Source organism: Molothrus aeneus, chromosome 10 (genome assembly GCF_037042795.1).
Source record: "Molothrus aeneus isolate 106 chromosome 10, BPBGC_Maene_1.0, whole genome shotgun sequence".
Taxonomy (NCBI): Eukaryota; Metazoa; Chordata; class Aves; order Passeriformes; family Icteridae; genus Molothrus; species Molothrus aeneus.
The window spans coordinates 6,879,757-6,895,293 of NC_089655.1; the positions used below are offsets into that span (position 1 = coordinate 6,879,757).

The 15,537-nt window shown below is 44.4% G+C and overlaps 2 protein-coding genes across 3 annotated transcripts in view; both read left to right on the plus strand.

Annotated features, from left to right (window-relative positions):
- The window catches only part of DGKD (diacylglycerol kinase delta), a 43,032-nt gene extending 38,088 nt beyond the window's left edge, over positions 1-4,944 (plus strand). Inside the window, exon 29 of the mRNA XM_066557054.1 lies at positions 697-4,944. Within this exon, the coding sequence (XP_066413151.1) occupies positions 697-786 (90 nt within the window). The 3' untranslated portion in view covers positions 787-4,944. The remainder of the gene's footprint in view (positions 1-696) is intronic.
- Positions 4,945-6,840: 1,896 nt separating this feature from the next.
- On the plus strand, positions 6,841-15,240 carry PROC (protein C, inactivator of coagulation factors Va and VIIIa). Of its 2 annotated transcripts, XM_066557057.1 has the most exons (9): positions 6,841-6,942; positions 7,295-7,378; positions 7,759-7,919; positions 8,837-8,861; positions 9,381-9,491; positions 10,182-10,322; positions 10,673-10,782; positions 11,688-11,805; positions 14,578-15,240. In XM_066557057.1, the coding sequence occupies exons 2-9, from the start codon at positions 7,312-7,314 to the stop codon at positions 15,138-15,140; spliced, it is 1,296 nt and encodes a 431-aa protein (XP_066413154.1). In that variant the 5' UTR covers positions 6,841-6,942; positions 7,295-7,311; the 3' UTR covers positions 15,141-15,240. The 2 variants fall into 2 exon arrangements, with proteins under 2 accessions (XP_066413154.1, XP_066413153.1); XM_066557056.1 differs by lacking the exons at positions 6,841-6,942; positions 7,295-7,378 and having other exon boundaries at positions 7,433-7,919.
- The last annotated feature ends 297 nt before the right edge of the window (positions 15,241-15,537 follow it).

Genomic DNA, 15,537 nt, shown 5'->3' on the forward strand with positions numbered 1-15,537 from the left:
GTGATTGTCCACTTTGATGAGGCTTATGGATGGAGGGAATCTTTTTTGAGAGGGCTTAGTAGCCACATTGCACAACTTTTCATCTCCTCACCAGGAGACATTGTTTCTACTGAGAGAAATTGAATGTGGTGGTTCGCGTGTGCAAGAGACTTGTGTCGTCATTCTGGTGACTTGCATAGAGCAGGAAAACAGGTTTTTTTGAAGTAGTGTGTGGCATTTGTTTGATGCCCCTTGAACCTTTATTTATCATTTTTACCATCTTTCCATGGTGAGGTTTGCTGTAACCTGTGTAACTGACCCCTCTGCATGTCATCCACCTACAGCCTGTGTTTGTTGCATGGTACCCAGCTATCAGATGTGACTGGTTAGTTCCTCCTGCATGTTTTGGCTTCTAGATTTGGTCCTTGACATCTATGTTCTCTTCCTGTTCTCACAGCCTTTGACAACCTAAACAATTTGTTTTCTGGCTAACAGTCCACAGTTGTGTCTCTGCATTGCTCTGTGCCCACTCTGCATTCCTTAATAGCTTTTTGACATGTTGGTTTGAGGCTCTGTATATAACCCTCAGGTTTGGAATTTTTCTGGTTGGCTTCCCCCTCTCTTTGTAACTGGCTGGCTAGTTTGTAACTGTTGCTTGGCCACCTGGAGTTTCCTTCTACACTTTCTCTTAGTGTAAGGTTTTCTTTTTTCTTGCAGGACCTGGGAGTGACAAAAGTGGGTCACATGAAGAGGATACTGCACGGGATCAAGGAGCTGAGCCGGAGTACTCCTGTCAGCGAGGCTTAGCCTCTGTTTTCACAGCCTGTGTCTACCATTCTCCCTAACTGCACAGCAGTCACCTCACAAAGCAGATGTGCTCACAACTATCTCTGCTGAACAGCCAAAGTTTAGTTGTTCAGAGCTCATATCAACCAAGCATGGTGCTACTTTTTTCCTGTGGGGTATGGCTGCATCCATTGGAGAGGCGCTTCCTCTGTGGTTGGCAGAGCCTCCTGGAGAGAACTCACTCGCTGTTTGAAGAGCCATGTCCTGTGTCATGGGAAGTTCTGGTTCCAGGGACAGTGCAGGACTCCTGAGAACTGCAACACAGATACCTTTACTGGATAACTTCATCACAGTAGAATCATTCAGGGCAAAAGATGTATCGGCCAGTCTTAATTCAGGAGCATCTGACAGTCTCTTCAGACCCAAAACTTTCCTGCTTATCTGTGCGTCACACCTGTATTTAGCATATTTAAGTGGGACAAAGCCTCTCCTTTCATCTTACTGTTCCCTTTTTAATGCATCTGTAGTTGTGTGTAATTTGCATCTGAAATTCGAAACCAGTGCAGACCTCTTCCAGTGAATATCAAGTGATTCTCATTCACTCATGCTTTTGCAACAAACAGTGCATGTGCTTCAGACAGGATTTGCACCAGTTCAGGGCCTTCTGCTGGGCCTGCTCTCTTCTACCAGCCAGGGGCAATGGTACAACCTTTTAAGTTTTCACAAAAAATGTGCTGCTGAGTCATCATGGACAATTGTTCAGAAATTCCTGGCAGTAAGAAAAGAAAATTCTGGAGAGCAGAATAGTTGCAGGAGATCAGCTCTGACATTCCTTCTTCTGAATTCATCTTTGGGAGACCAGGTAAAAGGGAGAGTAGAGCTAATGAGCTGTTTGTGCTGCACAAGAAGGGAGGTATAGGACAACTTGCTTCATCCTGGGGGAGGGAGTAGCATGACTGGCAGTGACCAGGTGTAGCTGCCTGCCTGTTCAGTACCACTTCTGTGGCCACAGACATGAGAGCTGTTTCTTTACTTCAACTTGCAGTGAAGAAAACTATTTCTGTCACAAAATACGAGATTTAAGTCTAGTACTTGCATCTGTTCACCTGTCTAGGTCTCAGTAGCTTTTCCACCTTGCTTCTGTTTCTTGCTGCCTTGCTTCTTCACTCCAGGGTGATACAAAAGATTAGAGTAGCTCAATTCTCCTGGGCTGTACCCCTAAAAGATTCCTTATGCTGTCAAACACTGGGGCTTCTGTAAGAGCACTGAGAGGAGGAGGATTGTTACCAAGCAAATGAGCCTTATAATGAAAACTGGAATATGTTGATAAATTGCCTTTGGTACCAGCAACAGTGGAGCATGGAAAAATGAGTGCCTCTGAATCAGAGTTTCTAGATTGCTGACCTCAGTTGGTTGGCTGTTAAAGCCCAAGACCAGCATGCATAGTTATATCACCATCTTTGTCACTGCAAAGGGAATTTGGCAACAGTCAGTGCTGTAAAACTTGAGAGACAGCAGAAATATTTAATTACTCTGTTATTTTCTGTATATTTATTTAATATTTTTTTATTATTACAGAGCGGCATCTGTCTGACTATGGCTGCAGACAGAAAAACCCACATGCACAGTGGCATAAAAGATAATTTGCTGAGGACATCATTCTTTTTTTACTTTTTTAAGTAAAGGATTTTAAAGTAAGGATTTTTATCAAATTGATATCACTTCTCTAGTCTAATAACAATCAGTCAAGTTAGTTTATGTAAAGATTTGTCAGCTTATAAAGGCTCTGGGCTGATTTCATTTCAGCTGGGCAAACTCCATTGAATTCCCTAGTATTGCACCAAGGGTTATTCTGACTCTGTCTTTTCTAACCAGACACATTTACCCATGTGTCTTCTCCCAGCCTGGCGAGTGACAGGGCTTGTGTTAAAACTCATGAGAAGGTAAAAGAAGACTAAACATGCTTGATCCAGCTAAAAACACTTACAGTATAAATACGGAGGGGCCTGAGCAGGAAATATGTCCAGCCTTGCCCTGAATGTATTTCTCCCATTTATATGTTGGCAATTGCTTCCATAGCTGTATTTGTTATTTATCAGTACAGACTCCCTCTAACTATATTGAATTCCTGAGGTATCAGGTAAGTAAGAATTGCAAGCATACTGTATTGTCCCACTTGCTTGTTGAGGCACAGAGCAGCATCTGGATGAAAATGAGAAGTCTCAGGCGAGCCCCAGGATGCAGCCATCACCAGTGGTGGTGTGCAGTGACCTCATAGTGTGTGCATCCCACTGTCTATCCCAGAATTGTATGTTTCTGGGACGTCCATGTGCCTTCCAGGAGAGTGCAGCAGGGCGTGAGGCAGGAGATAACTCCAGATAAGAGGTGAGATCTGTGTTTGTTCTATATGCAGTGAAGGAGCTGTTCTGTCAACTTTCCCCAGCAGCCTCGTGGTTAAAGATGCATAAACAATAAGCTCTTGCCTTGCATAGTCCTTGAGGAATTAAATTCTTGCTTCCATAGAAAGAGCTCCTCTCTACTCTTCCTGCCTAGAGCAACAGAAGAATCCAAAGAATTTCTACATTCAGGTGTGTTCCTTAATTCATGCCATATCTATCAAGACCTGATGGCCATTAGCCATTTACATGAGTGATGAGGCTTGCACAGATGCATCTTCATTTCTTTTGCTTTTTTGATCTGTGTGTCAATGCCTTGAGATCCTTTTTGTGCACATGCACATCTGTCAATGGGTTAACAGCCACTATATTCCTGTCTTACTTATCAGAGGCAGGAAGGGAGTTCTTCCTTCTTCTAAGATCTAGAAAACAGGATCCACGTTTAACCTGAGTGCCTTTGGGTATTTATTAAGGTTTAGATCTAAGAAACCCCAATGGGTTGTAGTTCTGTATGTCTCACTGGGAACAGTGCAGATTTCTGTTGGCAAGATTTTTGTGAATAGATGAAGACAATTTGTGTTGAACATCAGTGAGCTCTATCTGCAAAGTAGGGAGCCAGGTAGAACTCCTGGCTACTGCCTATTCTGAGTTTCTCTTCTGACATCTGATAATTTTTTGTAGGAGAAAAACTCAGGAACGACAGTTAGTAAAAAATATGCTGCTTTGCCAAAAAGAGACTGCCCAGTAGTCTCAGGAGCACCAGCCTGAGAGAAGCTAGAACTGCACCTATCTCACAGGTGTTTAGTCCCTGAAGAAACACAGCTCCTGTGAAAGCCATACAGCACCTTCTGTTCACATCCCTCGCCCTGGCAGTGGCTGCAGTGAGCTGGGCACGGGGTTTCTTCTGCTTGGAAGAGGCTTCAGTCCCTTTTCTCACATCACCATCCTGGCACCATCCTGGATATTTAATGGCAGATTCTGGGGGATGATGGTTTGGGCTAAGTGAGAAATTGTGTGCAGTGGAGACTGGAGGGAGGTTGGGCTGATGGCAGTGCCCTGCCCTGGGCTGCCCTCGGGAGGGCTGGTACAGCCTCTCTTCTGTACCTTGCAGGATGTCAGCAGGAGCCAGCACAGTGGCCAAGGGGAGCTGTGCTGCTGGGTGCCTGGAGGTGCTGGCCTGGCACCTGGGAGCCTCCAGCTCTGTTGAGGCCTTCTGTGTCAGTGCTAAATCTGCTTCTGCCCCCAAATCATATGGAAAGCTTCAATCATTGTTTTAGTGTTATTTAAAAACGTGCGTAATAGCGATGTGATTTATAAAACAGACTGTTTACAAGACATATTTTGTATCTTAAGATGTGTGTACTGTAAAAAAAAGGAAAGTATGAAAAATGATGTTTTTCTACAACTGTCAGCAGTGACTGCATGTCTGTATCATTGTCCACCGACCGTTGTTCCTCAGGGGTGTCCCCACCATTCCTGCGATCCTGTCAAAAGCATCGGGAAGCAAGTGAATCCCTGTACAGTCTTGGGAAGAAGGTTTTGTGCCTTAAGAATGGGACCTGTTTCCCTCCTATTTATTTTGTTAATTTATACAGTGATTACCATGGAAATGTCTCTTGGAGGTTTTTTTGTACATAGTTTACTTGTTGTAAATATGTTTTTCTTGTATATAAAGTAAACACGTTTCCGAGCTTCCAGTAAGGATTCTCTGTTGCTGATTTTATTGTGAGAGGGCTGCTGTGCCCATCAGCTGGGAACCAGCTAATAAAAACCTGTGCTGTGATTGAATGGTTTTATCCTGGCTTGCATCAGAAGTTCAGAGCTTTTCCTTAGAGAGGAGTGAAATGGTAAATGTAAATGTTGTAGGCTAATTTTGTAGCATTTTTTGTGTTGGTTTAAATGGCATGGAGTTGAAGACATCAGTTTAATTTTTTTAGCTATGTCTTGTAGTGAACAAATGATGTTTTAAATGTGGTGCTTCTACTGGTGCTCATCTGATCAAAGCTCTGCTGGCAGCAAACCCACAGCTCAATGGGAACACTGTCAGACTCAGCAGGGCTGTGTTGGTTACCCCTCCTCAGGTGCTGTTCCTGGCCATGGTGCTGCAGTGCCAGGATGAGATGGGAACAGTTGTTCTCTCCTCCACCTGGGCCTCTGTGTATTCCATTTATTGCAATATTTATTGCAATATGACTGGAATAAGTGAAAATGGATTTACAAAAATGTGGGAGAAGTGAGTTTTCTCATGAAATGTAGGAACTGAGTGTTATAAATGACACCTGTAAACTTGAAACAAAAAAATTTGGCGTGTTTGGGTGGGCAGTTCATAGAGTGGATTGTGACAAGCTTTCTCTTCCGTCTGTACAGATTGGTGTGTTCATAAGATGCTGATAGGAAACTTCCAGCAGATTTATTTAAATTGACAGGATGGTTGTAGAGTTCCACAGTACTGTCACAAAGTGGGTGGAAAGTAAGTTACAATGGTCATGAATATTTTCTATGTGAAAAACATCTTTGTACGTGATAATTAAACAGAAGTATGGAGGGAATAGCGTATTGAACAGAAATATCATTCTGATGTTATGTACTCTTGTTTGATGAAAATGGTAGCATTTTCATTTTACCATTTTTCATTGGTTACCTGGAGCCAGAATAAGGAGAAAATAAGAACTACTGTGTTTATTCACACATGCATCATTCCCTGAGTGTCAGGCTCTGCTTTAAGTGGCACTACAGAAAAAATGCAAAGAAGGCATCAGCAGAGACAGAAGATACTCTTACTCCTCTGATACAGGTTAATTAATTTTGGTCTTTTTTTTTTAATAATGTGGCAGAAGCTAATAGCAAAAAACTTACTGCCCCACTCAGTGTGTCCGAGGACTCCTGGGTGCACAGGTGGTTTGCATAAAGATGCCATATCTTCAACATCATCTTCAGCATCTTCAACCCTGCAAAGGGTCATTACTCATTGGAAGGGGCTGCCCAGGGAGGTTTGGAGTTCCCCTTACTGGAGGTGTTCAAGGAATGACTGGATGTGGCACTCAGTGCTCTGGGCTGGGTGGCAAGGTGAGGATTTGGTCACAGGTTAGGCTCAATGGACTTGGAAGTTTTTTCCAACCTGAGTGATTCTGGAATTCTGCACAGCTCACAGAGGTGCCACTGCAGAGAACTTGGACATGCTGGTTCCTACCACTTCCAATGCAAGAAAATTTTTGAAAAGGATTGGGGGTTTTCTCTAAATGCTTAGTATTCAGAATTCAGTAGAATACTTTGTTCTGATGAGAGCTAACCCAGCACACCAGAAGATGCAATATGCTGGTACAAGCATCTGGTATCTGCTTAGGGCTGTCAGTGGGGGTTAGTTCCCTTTGCTATTTTGTGATGGAAGCTTTGATGAGAAAGTGAAATGAGAGGACTCTTAAAAATTGCGGTATGTGTCTCTTTTGGGTGATTGTGTGCTGTGAGAAGAGGGCAGGATCTCTCAAGAGACCACAGCACTGGGTATGTACACTTGCAAATTATATATAACCATTTCTACTCACCAGAGAATTAAAAGGAGAAAATGGTTTGAGAAAGGTAGAGTGGGTGCCTCAGCTGTTTTACTTTTCCCCTGTATGCAGGTAAATGGTCAAGCTCTCCCTGAGCACTGTTTGTTTAACAACTAAAAAGAAAGCACTTCATGTCACTCCAAAGAGTAAATATCTGAAGTTATGGATTAACTAAGTTCCAGCAGAGCTCCTGGAGGAAGAACAGATCACGCTGATTCCCACTGAATAAAGCAGTAAGTGCTTCAAAAGTATTGTATCCTTTGAGATTTCTAAGTACAGCTTCCTTTAATGGAGCATGAAGCTTGTTAAAAATGTTCAGTGACAAGGGGAGGGTGTCGAGACAGGCCAGAAGTTTTCTGCTGGTGTATTAATGGGAATGAGCAAACCGGTCTGGAGGGGCCCTAGTGAACAGCCACTCCAGAGCTGGAGTCAGAGACAGGGCACAGCAGAGCATTCAGCAGAGATGTAGCTTTCTGAAAAGCCAGTGAGCGAGCTGGCTGAGCTGGATGCGTGGGAACTGTCTGCAGCAGGGTCTTGTGTCACTCAGCAATGTGCTCTTCTTGACACCTGCCCTCTCCTCCTCAGGTGACTCCTGCTGCAGGATGTGGAAGCTCCTCACTGTGGGGCTGCTGCTGGCTGCCTGCTCTTCCTGGGGCTGCTGCACCTCAAGTAAGCATTCTTTTGAGAGATGGCCTTCAACCTTTCCCAGTAGCTGCAGTTTCATTTCCTGCTCCTCTGTTAGTCAGAGGGAGTGGCTGGAATCATTCTCATTATGGGGGTTTGACTTCCTTTAGCAGAGGTTGACAGACAGTGCTGGGGCCATGGCAGCTGCCTGGTCAGAACCCTGCTGAGCGCCATGAGATGTCAGAGTACCACAGGGCAGAGGCTGGAGCTTGCAGCACAGCACAGACAGCACATGGTGTCTAGGGCAGCCTCTCTTGCTGTACTGGAGAGAGGCTCTTCCTCTCATAAGTGTCCTTTGGGAAGCACCACTGCGAGTTTTCAGCCAGCTCTTTTCTCTGCTTCTGCTCTCACCTTTTTGCTTGCAGTATTTTACAGCAGTAAAGATGCAAACCGAGTCCTGAGAATCCAGAAGAGGTCAAATACTTTCCTGGAGGAGCTCAAGCCAGGCTCTGTGGAGCGTGAGTGTATTGAAGAGCGCTGTGACTTTGAGGAAGCCAGTGAGATATTTGAAACCAAGGAAGAAACAGTAAGTTGGTTAGTTTTTAAGGATAAGATAACTTAGTCAGTCAATGATTTTCTTAAAATATTGCAATCTAGGGCACAGGAGATCATGCTGTCAGTACTGAACATGGATCTTTCCTGACTCCTCAGGTGTAGGCATGGTTTTGAGTGTCACTGTGTTACAGTGATTGTCAAGTTACCCCTCTATGGCCACAAAGCTTGGCTACTCAAGAATGTCCCACCTGACCCACCTGGTGAGGTTTGGGTCCTAGACAGTTAATTCCAATCCTTGCTTGACCCCACTGGCTATTCTTGCTGCTTCTGAGTTTCTCCCAGTCCTTTCAGTCTTTCCCCTTTGTTGTCCATTCATCAGTCCTGGCTGCTTTTCAGTGTATCTCCCAAGTCTCCCAGTTATGCCTGACAAACCTTTCTCTTATCACTACGTTGTTTCTCTCCTTCTCCAAACTCCTATTTTGAATTGGACACTATGTTTACTGTCTGCTGATTCCTGGCCCTTTCTACACTCAATTGTTGTGTTGGATTGTACTCCCTGTTGCTGTTTTTAGCAGAGTAGGCTCAAAGCATAGGATTAACCAGTCCTTGCTGTTCCTCAGATCCCAGAGAAGAGAGGGACTGTCCTTAGAATGCCCAAGTTTTGTCTAACTGGGCTCAAATGAGCTCAGGTGACTTACTTGGCAGTAAGTGCCAAGAAAATAGCCTGCAAGCAGAGCAGGGGAGTCTGTGCTTAGTGCAGGCAGTACAGGGGGCTCACTGGCTGCTTTTCTTGGTATGTAGTGCCAGTCACTGCACTGCCAAGAAGAATGAGACTGATGTTACTGACCCAAGTGCTGTGTCCTGTTGGCCAAGACCATGAAACACTTAAAATCCCTCACTTGTGAAAAATGGTTTTCTTGCTGTAATACAAGTTTTATTTCTCCACAGCTAAATTTTTGGAGCAAGTATGTAGGTAAGTAAAGACTTTCCTAATCACTTCTCTGTGTTTCCTCAGGAGTTACTAGTACTCAGCCTTCCTCCTGCCATATGTCATATACTGATTCAAATTCTCATTCTCTCTCATAAGGATTGTGCAGAGGATGTTTTCCTGTTCTATCATACAAGCAGTCTTCCAAAAACACTTGAGGTGCACCTGTACCTATCATCAGTCATCTTCCCAGAGTTAAGGAATTGGTGAAAAATGCTTTGACACTCTAACCATGCCTGACGTGGTCCAGCAGTAACCTGCTGCTGTCCTGCCTGCTTCAGGCTTTACTCTTTGCTCCCCTTCTGCCCACTCCACTCACTCTGCAGATGTAATTGAGAACCCAAACAGATGACCCTGCCTCTGGCCAAGTGCCACAGAGGTGTCACCATTAAGTGCCAGGAACATGGCTGATACTTGGGGGTCTGGGGAGGGTCTGTTCGTGTTGATGTTTGATCTGTGAGCTCTGTATGGTTCAGCAACTGAGTTTCCCTACCTCTGTTTCAGATGGAGATCAGTGTAAACCAAATCCTTGTTCCAATGGGATCTGCAAGGACGCTATTGGAAAATTTTCCTGCATCTGTAACAAAGGCTGGGAGGGGGTTTTGTGCAGTTATGGTAACACTGCATTTAATCCACTATAAAATAACATCCTTTGTGACAGGGATCTCTCTGTGATAGGGATGGACACTTCAGTTAATGCATGGCATATTCTTTCTTTACTACTTTCTTTACTAATGTGGTTTCTCTCTTGCTTCTTGGTGTAGTAAGAGGTTTATCTGCTTATCTAAAGCAAAATTAACTTTGTATTGCCATAGGATAATTTTAAAGGTTTGAGATATCTAAATTTTGGACAATATTGGAAATAATCTGTGAAGCAGGGGTTTACTTTAGAATTGGGGATTATGGTGGGGTTTTTAAATACAGGGGAAAACCCAATCCACTGTGAATATTTTATTACTGTAACAGTTCCTTCCTTGGACAAAAGCTGCATAGAATATTTAGGGATGAGCTTTGTATGTCATGTATCATCAACAGCTTTCACTGTGGGACTTGGCACATAGTGACAGGGCATTTTCTGTTCTCCAGTCTGCAGTAATCTGTTTCCTCCATCTCCCCACTCCCTGATTCTGGACCTAGGTCTGTTTGCTGTCTAGAGGCCTGAGTGTCATTGAAGCCCACAGCTGTCATTCCAAATCCATTGACAGCTGTTACCCACTTGAAGCACGATGTCACTTTGCCACCTTACCTTTCTGTGACTCTGACTTCCCAACTCCACGTCTCTCTTGCTGTTTGTTTTTCCCACAGAGGTCAAATACAGCAACTGTTCCACGGACAATGGGGGCTGTGAACATTTCTGCAGGGAGGACCCGGCTGAGCAGCATCGCTTGTGCAGCTGTGCATCGGGGTATCAGCTCAAGGATGACCACACCACGTGTGAGCCTGTAGGTAAGAGCAGGGTGTTTGTAGTCCAGCTTTGGCAGAGGATTATTCAGACTGATGTAAAAGAGTTTTAGGGGAGATTTGTCTGCAGTGCACTTTGTACTCATTTTCAAAACATCTATTCCATGAAGAGTAACTCTGCATGCATTTCCCAGCTCCATACCCACTTTATGGCCATTTATCCATGTTTGTCTCAGGGAGACATAAAGGGGAATCAGGAGACTGCCTCCTCTGCCAAGCTGAGGGACTTCCATGAAGCCTCTGAATAATATTGCCTAGATTAGACAGAGGAAATGCTCTAAAAAGAGGATTGGGTGACCTGGGCTTTGCTAGTGAGTTCTCTGCCTCTTCTGCAGTGGAGTTCCCCTGTGGAAGAGTGAAGTCAGACTACGTTGAAGCCAAAGCAGACTTCAATATTCGGCTCATTAATGGAACAGTTGGAAGAAGGGGAGGCAGCCCTTGGCAGGTAAGGAGAAAGGGATTCTTTGCCACAAATAGCTCAGGCTCTACCTGAACTGCTCTGCCTCCCTCTCTGCCCCAGAAAGGCTCTTGCCTTGTTACTGATGGTGTCATATGAAGTTAAGATTCCCTTTGCTTTTTCAAAAGTATCCCAAAGGTTGGAGTAGCAGGAAAAAATAATTTAGTATCTGTGAGGATTCTTGACCTTGTTCTTGTTGCCAAATTTTTGAACTTACTGTGCCAACACTGCCAAGAGAGAGGATGGTGATGGCACTCACAGCAACTGCTCTGTTGTTCCAACCTGGAGAACTCATGTGTGATGTGTGCTTCAGCTCCTGCAACAGCCTTCCAGTGGGAGGTGATCTTCCTACCCTTTCTTATAAGTCTTGTCTGCCATAAATTTAAGTTAGCAGACTTCATCAGCAAAATATGCCATGGCAGGTTGGCTTATCACAAAGAAAAGGGAGACCTCACAGGTCTTACCATGGAACTAATGAATGCAAATAATTAGGGCCTGGTTCCCTTTGATATTAAAGGGCCTTTTACACCACAGCATGAGAGCTGCAGCCTGAGATGATGCAGGTATCTGGTGTGGGGACACACCCCTCATTTGTGCCCTGTATTTCAAAGCTTTTAGTACAAAGTGCTTCTTTGCAGTGACCAGCATCACCCCAAGCTGATTTGGATGAAGCCAGCCCTCATTCAGGAAGGACATTGAAAACTTTTTTGTAGGTATTTCACAGAGACTCTATTTATAGGGCTTTTGTTCCCCTGTAGAGCTTTGGCTTCAGTGAATATGACATGCTTTGGTGCTTGCTAAGTCTGGGCATTTGGCAGCACCCAAGAAGAATGAGTACAGTATTCTGTGAGCTGTGCTCCATGCAGTGTCACACCTCCCTTGTCTTGTTTCAGATTATGCTGCAAAATACCAAAGGGATGTTTCTGTGTGGGGGTGTTCTCATCCATCCAGCTTGGGTCCTAACAGCAGCACACTGCCTTGAGGAACACAAGGGGTTCAAAGTTAAACTTGGTATGGAAAATCACCTGTCCCTGTGTTTTTTAAATATAACTGTTTATTTCCTAACATTTATTATCTCAGGGAAAAGACTGGCAAGTTCTGAAGACAAAAGTCCTTGGCTGTAGGAGTGGTCTGTCTAGGCACTATTTAATATGCACTTTAGCTTAAAACAAAGTTTAGTAAAAATCTGATTTCATTTCAGCTATTTGAACCTTACTCTGATGTCTACTGAGCACTGCTGCTGGTCTGTAAAGTAGAAAGTCTTGGTCTCTTCTGCCTGTGTTGTTCTGGTGATGAAAATATTTAAGACCATCCCAATACTGAAAAAAAGTCTTGATCCCAGAAGGAGAATGTCACAGGATCTCTTTCTGCTTTTTCATGTATTTAAACACTATTACTTAAGAATGTTTCACTGGAGAGGTGCTGCAGAATGGCAACACTGCCTTTATCTGCTCTGCTGCCCTGGAGCACAAGACAATGTCACTATGTCAAGTAAGTGCTTCTGCTGAATTAACAGACAAAGATAATTAGTGTTTCATTCACACTTCGATTTTTTTTTAATAATATTTTCTATCTAGCATTGGTGCTGAGGCATAACAGTTCAACTGCTTGCTTTCCATTTAGTGAAAGGATAGATTATTCCCAGTATTTGTGGAGTCCTGCCAATATATTGTCTGTGTATAGAGCCTTAAAAATAGATGTCTGTGTGCATGTTCCATACACAGTGTGGATGTGCAGATGCTAGAGAGCACAGACAATAAGTTTATGTACATCCAACATAAAGAAGGAATTGAAAAGTGTGTGATGTAGCCTTGGGTCCCTCAGTGCCAGAATATTCACCTTTTCACAGAGACATCTGTCACCACAAAAGCAGTTCTCATCAGAAAAACCCGGAGACATCTGTGAGCGACAAGGAGAGTTTTGGGTGAAGACATTGCCCTGTGCATGGGGACAGCCAGGAAAGTGTTGCTACTGAGCCTGCACAGGTGCTACTCAACCTGTGTCTGTCAGGCTGGGATACCCCACACCCTTCTGGACTTGTCTCACTGCAGCTTGCCATCCACAGGAGCAAAACTGGAGGGGAAACCTGCATCTCAGTTTACAGTCAGCTTGGAGAGAAGTCTTGTAGCAACCCTAATGTGGCTTTTTAGTGTCTGAAATAGAAAGTTAGTTCTCCAAGTAGCTGAAGTTTTGGAAGATGGATTTGAGAATAAAACAATACTCCTGTTTGTGGCTCTTGTTCCTGCATCACCAGCCTAAGAGCATCCAGAAGTGTGTTCAGAACTCCAAGAAGATAGAACAGAGAGGTGGATGTAATGATTAAATTCAAAATCATGTTTCTGCCTTCACAGAATATTTTTGTGCCAGCAGCAAGATTATGATGGTCCTTATTGTGTAGCAGGAACTCGATGCATTTCCACAACCTCTGGTTTCAGTACCTCCAGGTGTACATCCAGGATTTTGGAATTTAAAACTCTGGGGGTGGATAACCCACCAGAAGTCAAAGGGTGTCCCCTGGAGGTGAGGGAGTCTGTCACTGCAGTGCAGAAGGTGTCACCCACTGTTTGGTGGGTGCCTCAGGATGGAGACAGCTGGTGTACAGAGTGTGGGGCCCCACAGCAGGCGTGTTCCTGCACAGCCACTCTGCCCCCTCAGAGGAGATGGTCTGACAGTGCTTGAGTCCAGAGTTATTTCTGAGGCCTAAAGCAGAGTTTGTATCTGTGAAGGCAGGAATAAAGCCCTGCCAGCCAGCCCCCAGCCACAGTGGATTCAGGCTGCCTCAGGGTGCTGTGAACACAGTCACCGCAAAGAGATTGTGATGGGAGGAAAAAAACTGATTTGTGATTGTTGACTCAATACTAGCAAATCCATCAGGGGCTGGTGCCACTCAGTACAAGACATCAGAGCAGGTTCAGCTGTCTGCTCCAGCCACATGTGAACTGTCCATTTGTCTGTCTGCAGAGGAGCAAGAAGAGAGACTCAGGTGGTCTGGAAGACCAAGATCCAAAGCTGAGTTTAAGAGATCTTTTGAGAATATTTCTGTAACTACTGTGTCTTGTAAGTCCCTATGCTTGGAGATGCTCCTTACAGAAAAAAACTTGCAAGACCTCATTGGCAGCCTGCCAGAAAACCTAGCTCTGCCTTTCCTATTGCAATGTATCACAAATGCCTTCTTGCATTTTTGGCCCTTTTCATCATAGGTTCTTGCTTGCTGTTTCATAACTGCTTGGCCCATGAAGTAGCCATGATCATGTCGCACAAATAGCAACTGAGGAGTCTTAAGCAGTGAAAAATTCCTTAAAATACAGATGTAAGATTTCAGAAAGGAATAATCTTACCCATCAGTCAACTTTATCTTACAAATGCTGACATTCAGCCATTCAGGCCCTGGCTATGCAGTGTAAAGCTCATGTCCTGTTGTAAATGTCCCGTTTTGTGGTGTGCTTGCTTTCCCAGCTTTGAATGCTGGCTCCAAGGAGTTTGTTTTCCTCCTGACTCACATTGCACAAGTGTTCTGAAAGATGAACACCACAGGGCAATTTGATTTCTCAGCTGATGACCAGAGCTCTAAAGCTCTATAGGTATTCATGATTTCCGTAAATATGAAAAGTTTAGAGATTTGTCCATCTGTTAAGAGCACTGTTAACTTATGACATAAACAGTTGTATTACAAGAGAAGTAAAAACATGGAGTGCAGTCCTAACACCCGGTCTAATCCAGATGCTTTGGTCTTCACAGTAAAGGAAGCTTTGACAGCATCTGCCATCTTGTTTGCTCTTCCAGGTAAATTCCGTTTCCGTCCTGAGGCAGATGAGCAAACCATTCGGATTGATAAATGGGTGACCCACGAAAATTACACCAAGATGACCTCAGATAATGACATAGCCATGCTGCACTTGGCTGAGCATGTGATGTATTACAAATACGCGCTCCCCATCTGCCTCCCCACCCGCAACCTGGCGGAGCAGGAGCTGATGAGGAGCGGGAAGCAGGTGGTGGTGACGGGCTGGGGCACCATGAGCGACCGTAACCACACCTACGCCGCTTCCCTCAGGTACATCCAGATCCCCATCGTGCCCCGCAACGAGTGTGCCCAGGCCATGAGCTCCCAGATCTCTGACAACATGCTGTGTGCTGGGAGCCCGGGAGACAGGAAAGACTCCTGCCGTGGGGACAGCGGGGGCCCTATGTTCACTAGATACAAGGATACTTGGTTTTTGGTAGGGCTGGTGAGCTGGGGTGAAGGCTGTGGAAGAAAGGAGAAATTTGGAGTCTACACCAAAGTTAGTCAGTACCTTGAGTGGATCCAGCATCACATAGATACGTCAGCTCCTTTGAAGGGTTAATTGTGATCCAGAGTCGGGAGTGTTGTGACTCTGTCTTAGTGACAGTATGCACTATAATGTACTGTCAGATCTTCAGTATTAAATATTGAGTATGTGTTAACCTTGTGTGCTGTTTTCCTTGGTATCTATTTTTTTTCCTACTTTTTTTTCTCGTTTACATTGGTTTGTTGCAGGTTATGTTGTTTATTTGTGGCATGGTCCTACTTTGGCCTTACAGGCAAGAAAATATCCTCTGTTAGCTGAGATGCTGTACATACAGCATTGTAGAAAACAGGGTTGTCCATGGTCAGACAACTCCATCTTCGAAGTAAAAATGTCAGTTGTCTAAAATGTCTGAAGTGGTTGGGGTGGAGACAGGAGGGAACACAGAAAAGTGTTTTGCCAATAACCCTAGAGA

What these genes read in the sequence shown, in the direction of transcription:
- PROC (XM_066557056.1), top strand. Translation starts at nt 7,566, where the DNA reads ATGAGATGTCAGAGTACCACAGGGCAGAGGCTGGAGCTTGCAGCACAG. An exon ending in TTTTTGGAGCAAGTATGTAG is followed by an intron (nt 8,862 to 9,380) that starts GTAAGTAAAGAC and finishes CCTCTGTTTCAG; the next exon opens with ATGGAGATCAGTGTAAACCA. An exon ending in GGGGTTCAAAGTTAAACTTG is followed by an intron (nt 11,806 to 14,577) that starts GTATGGAAAATC and finishes TTGCTCTTCCAG; the next exon opens with GTAAATTCCGTTTCCGTCCT.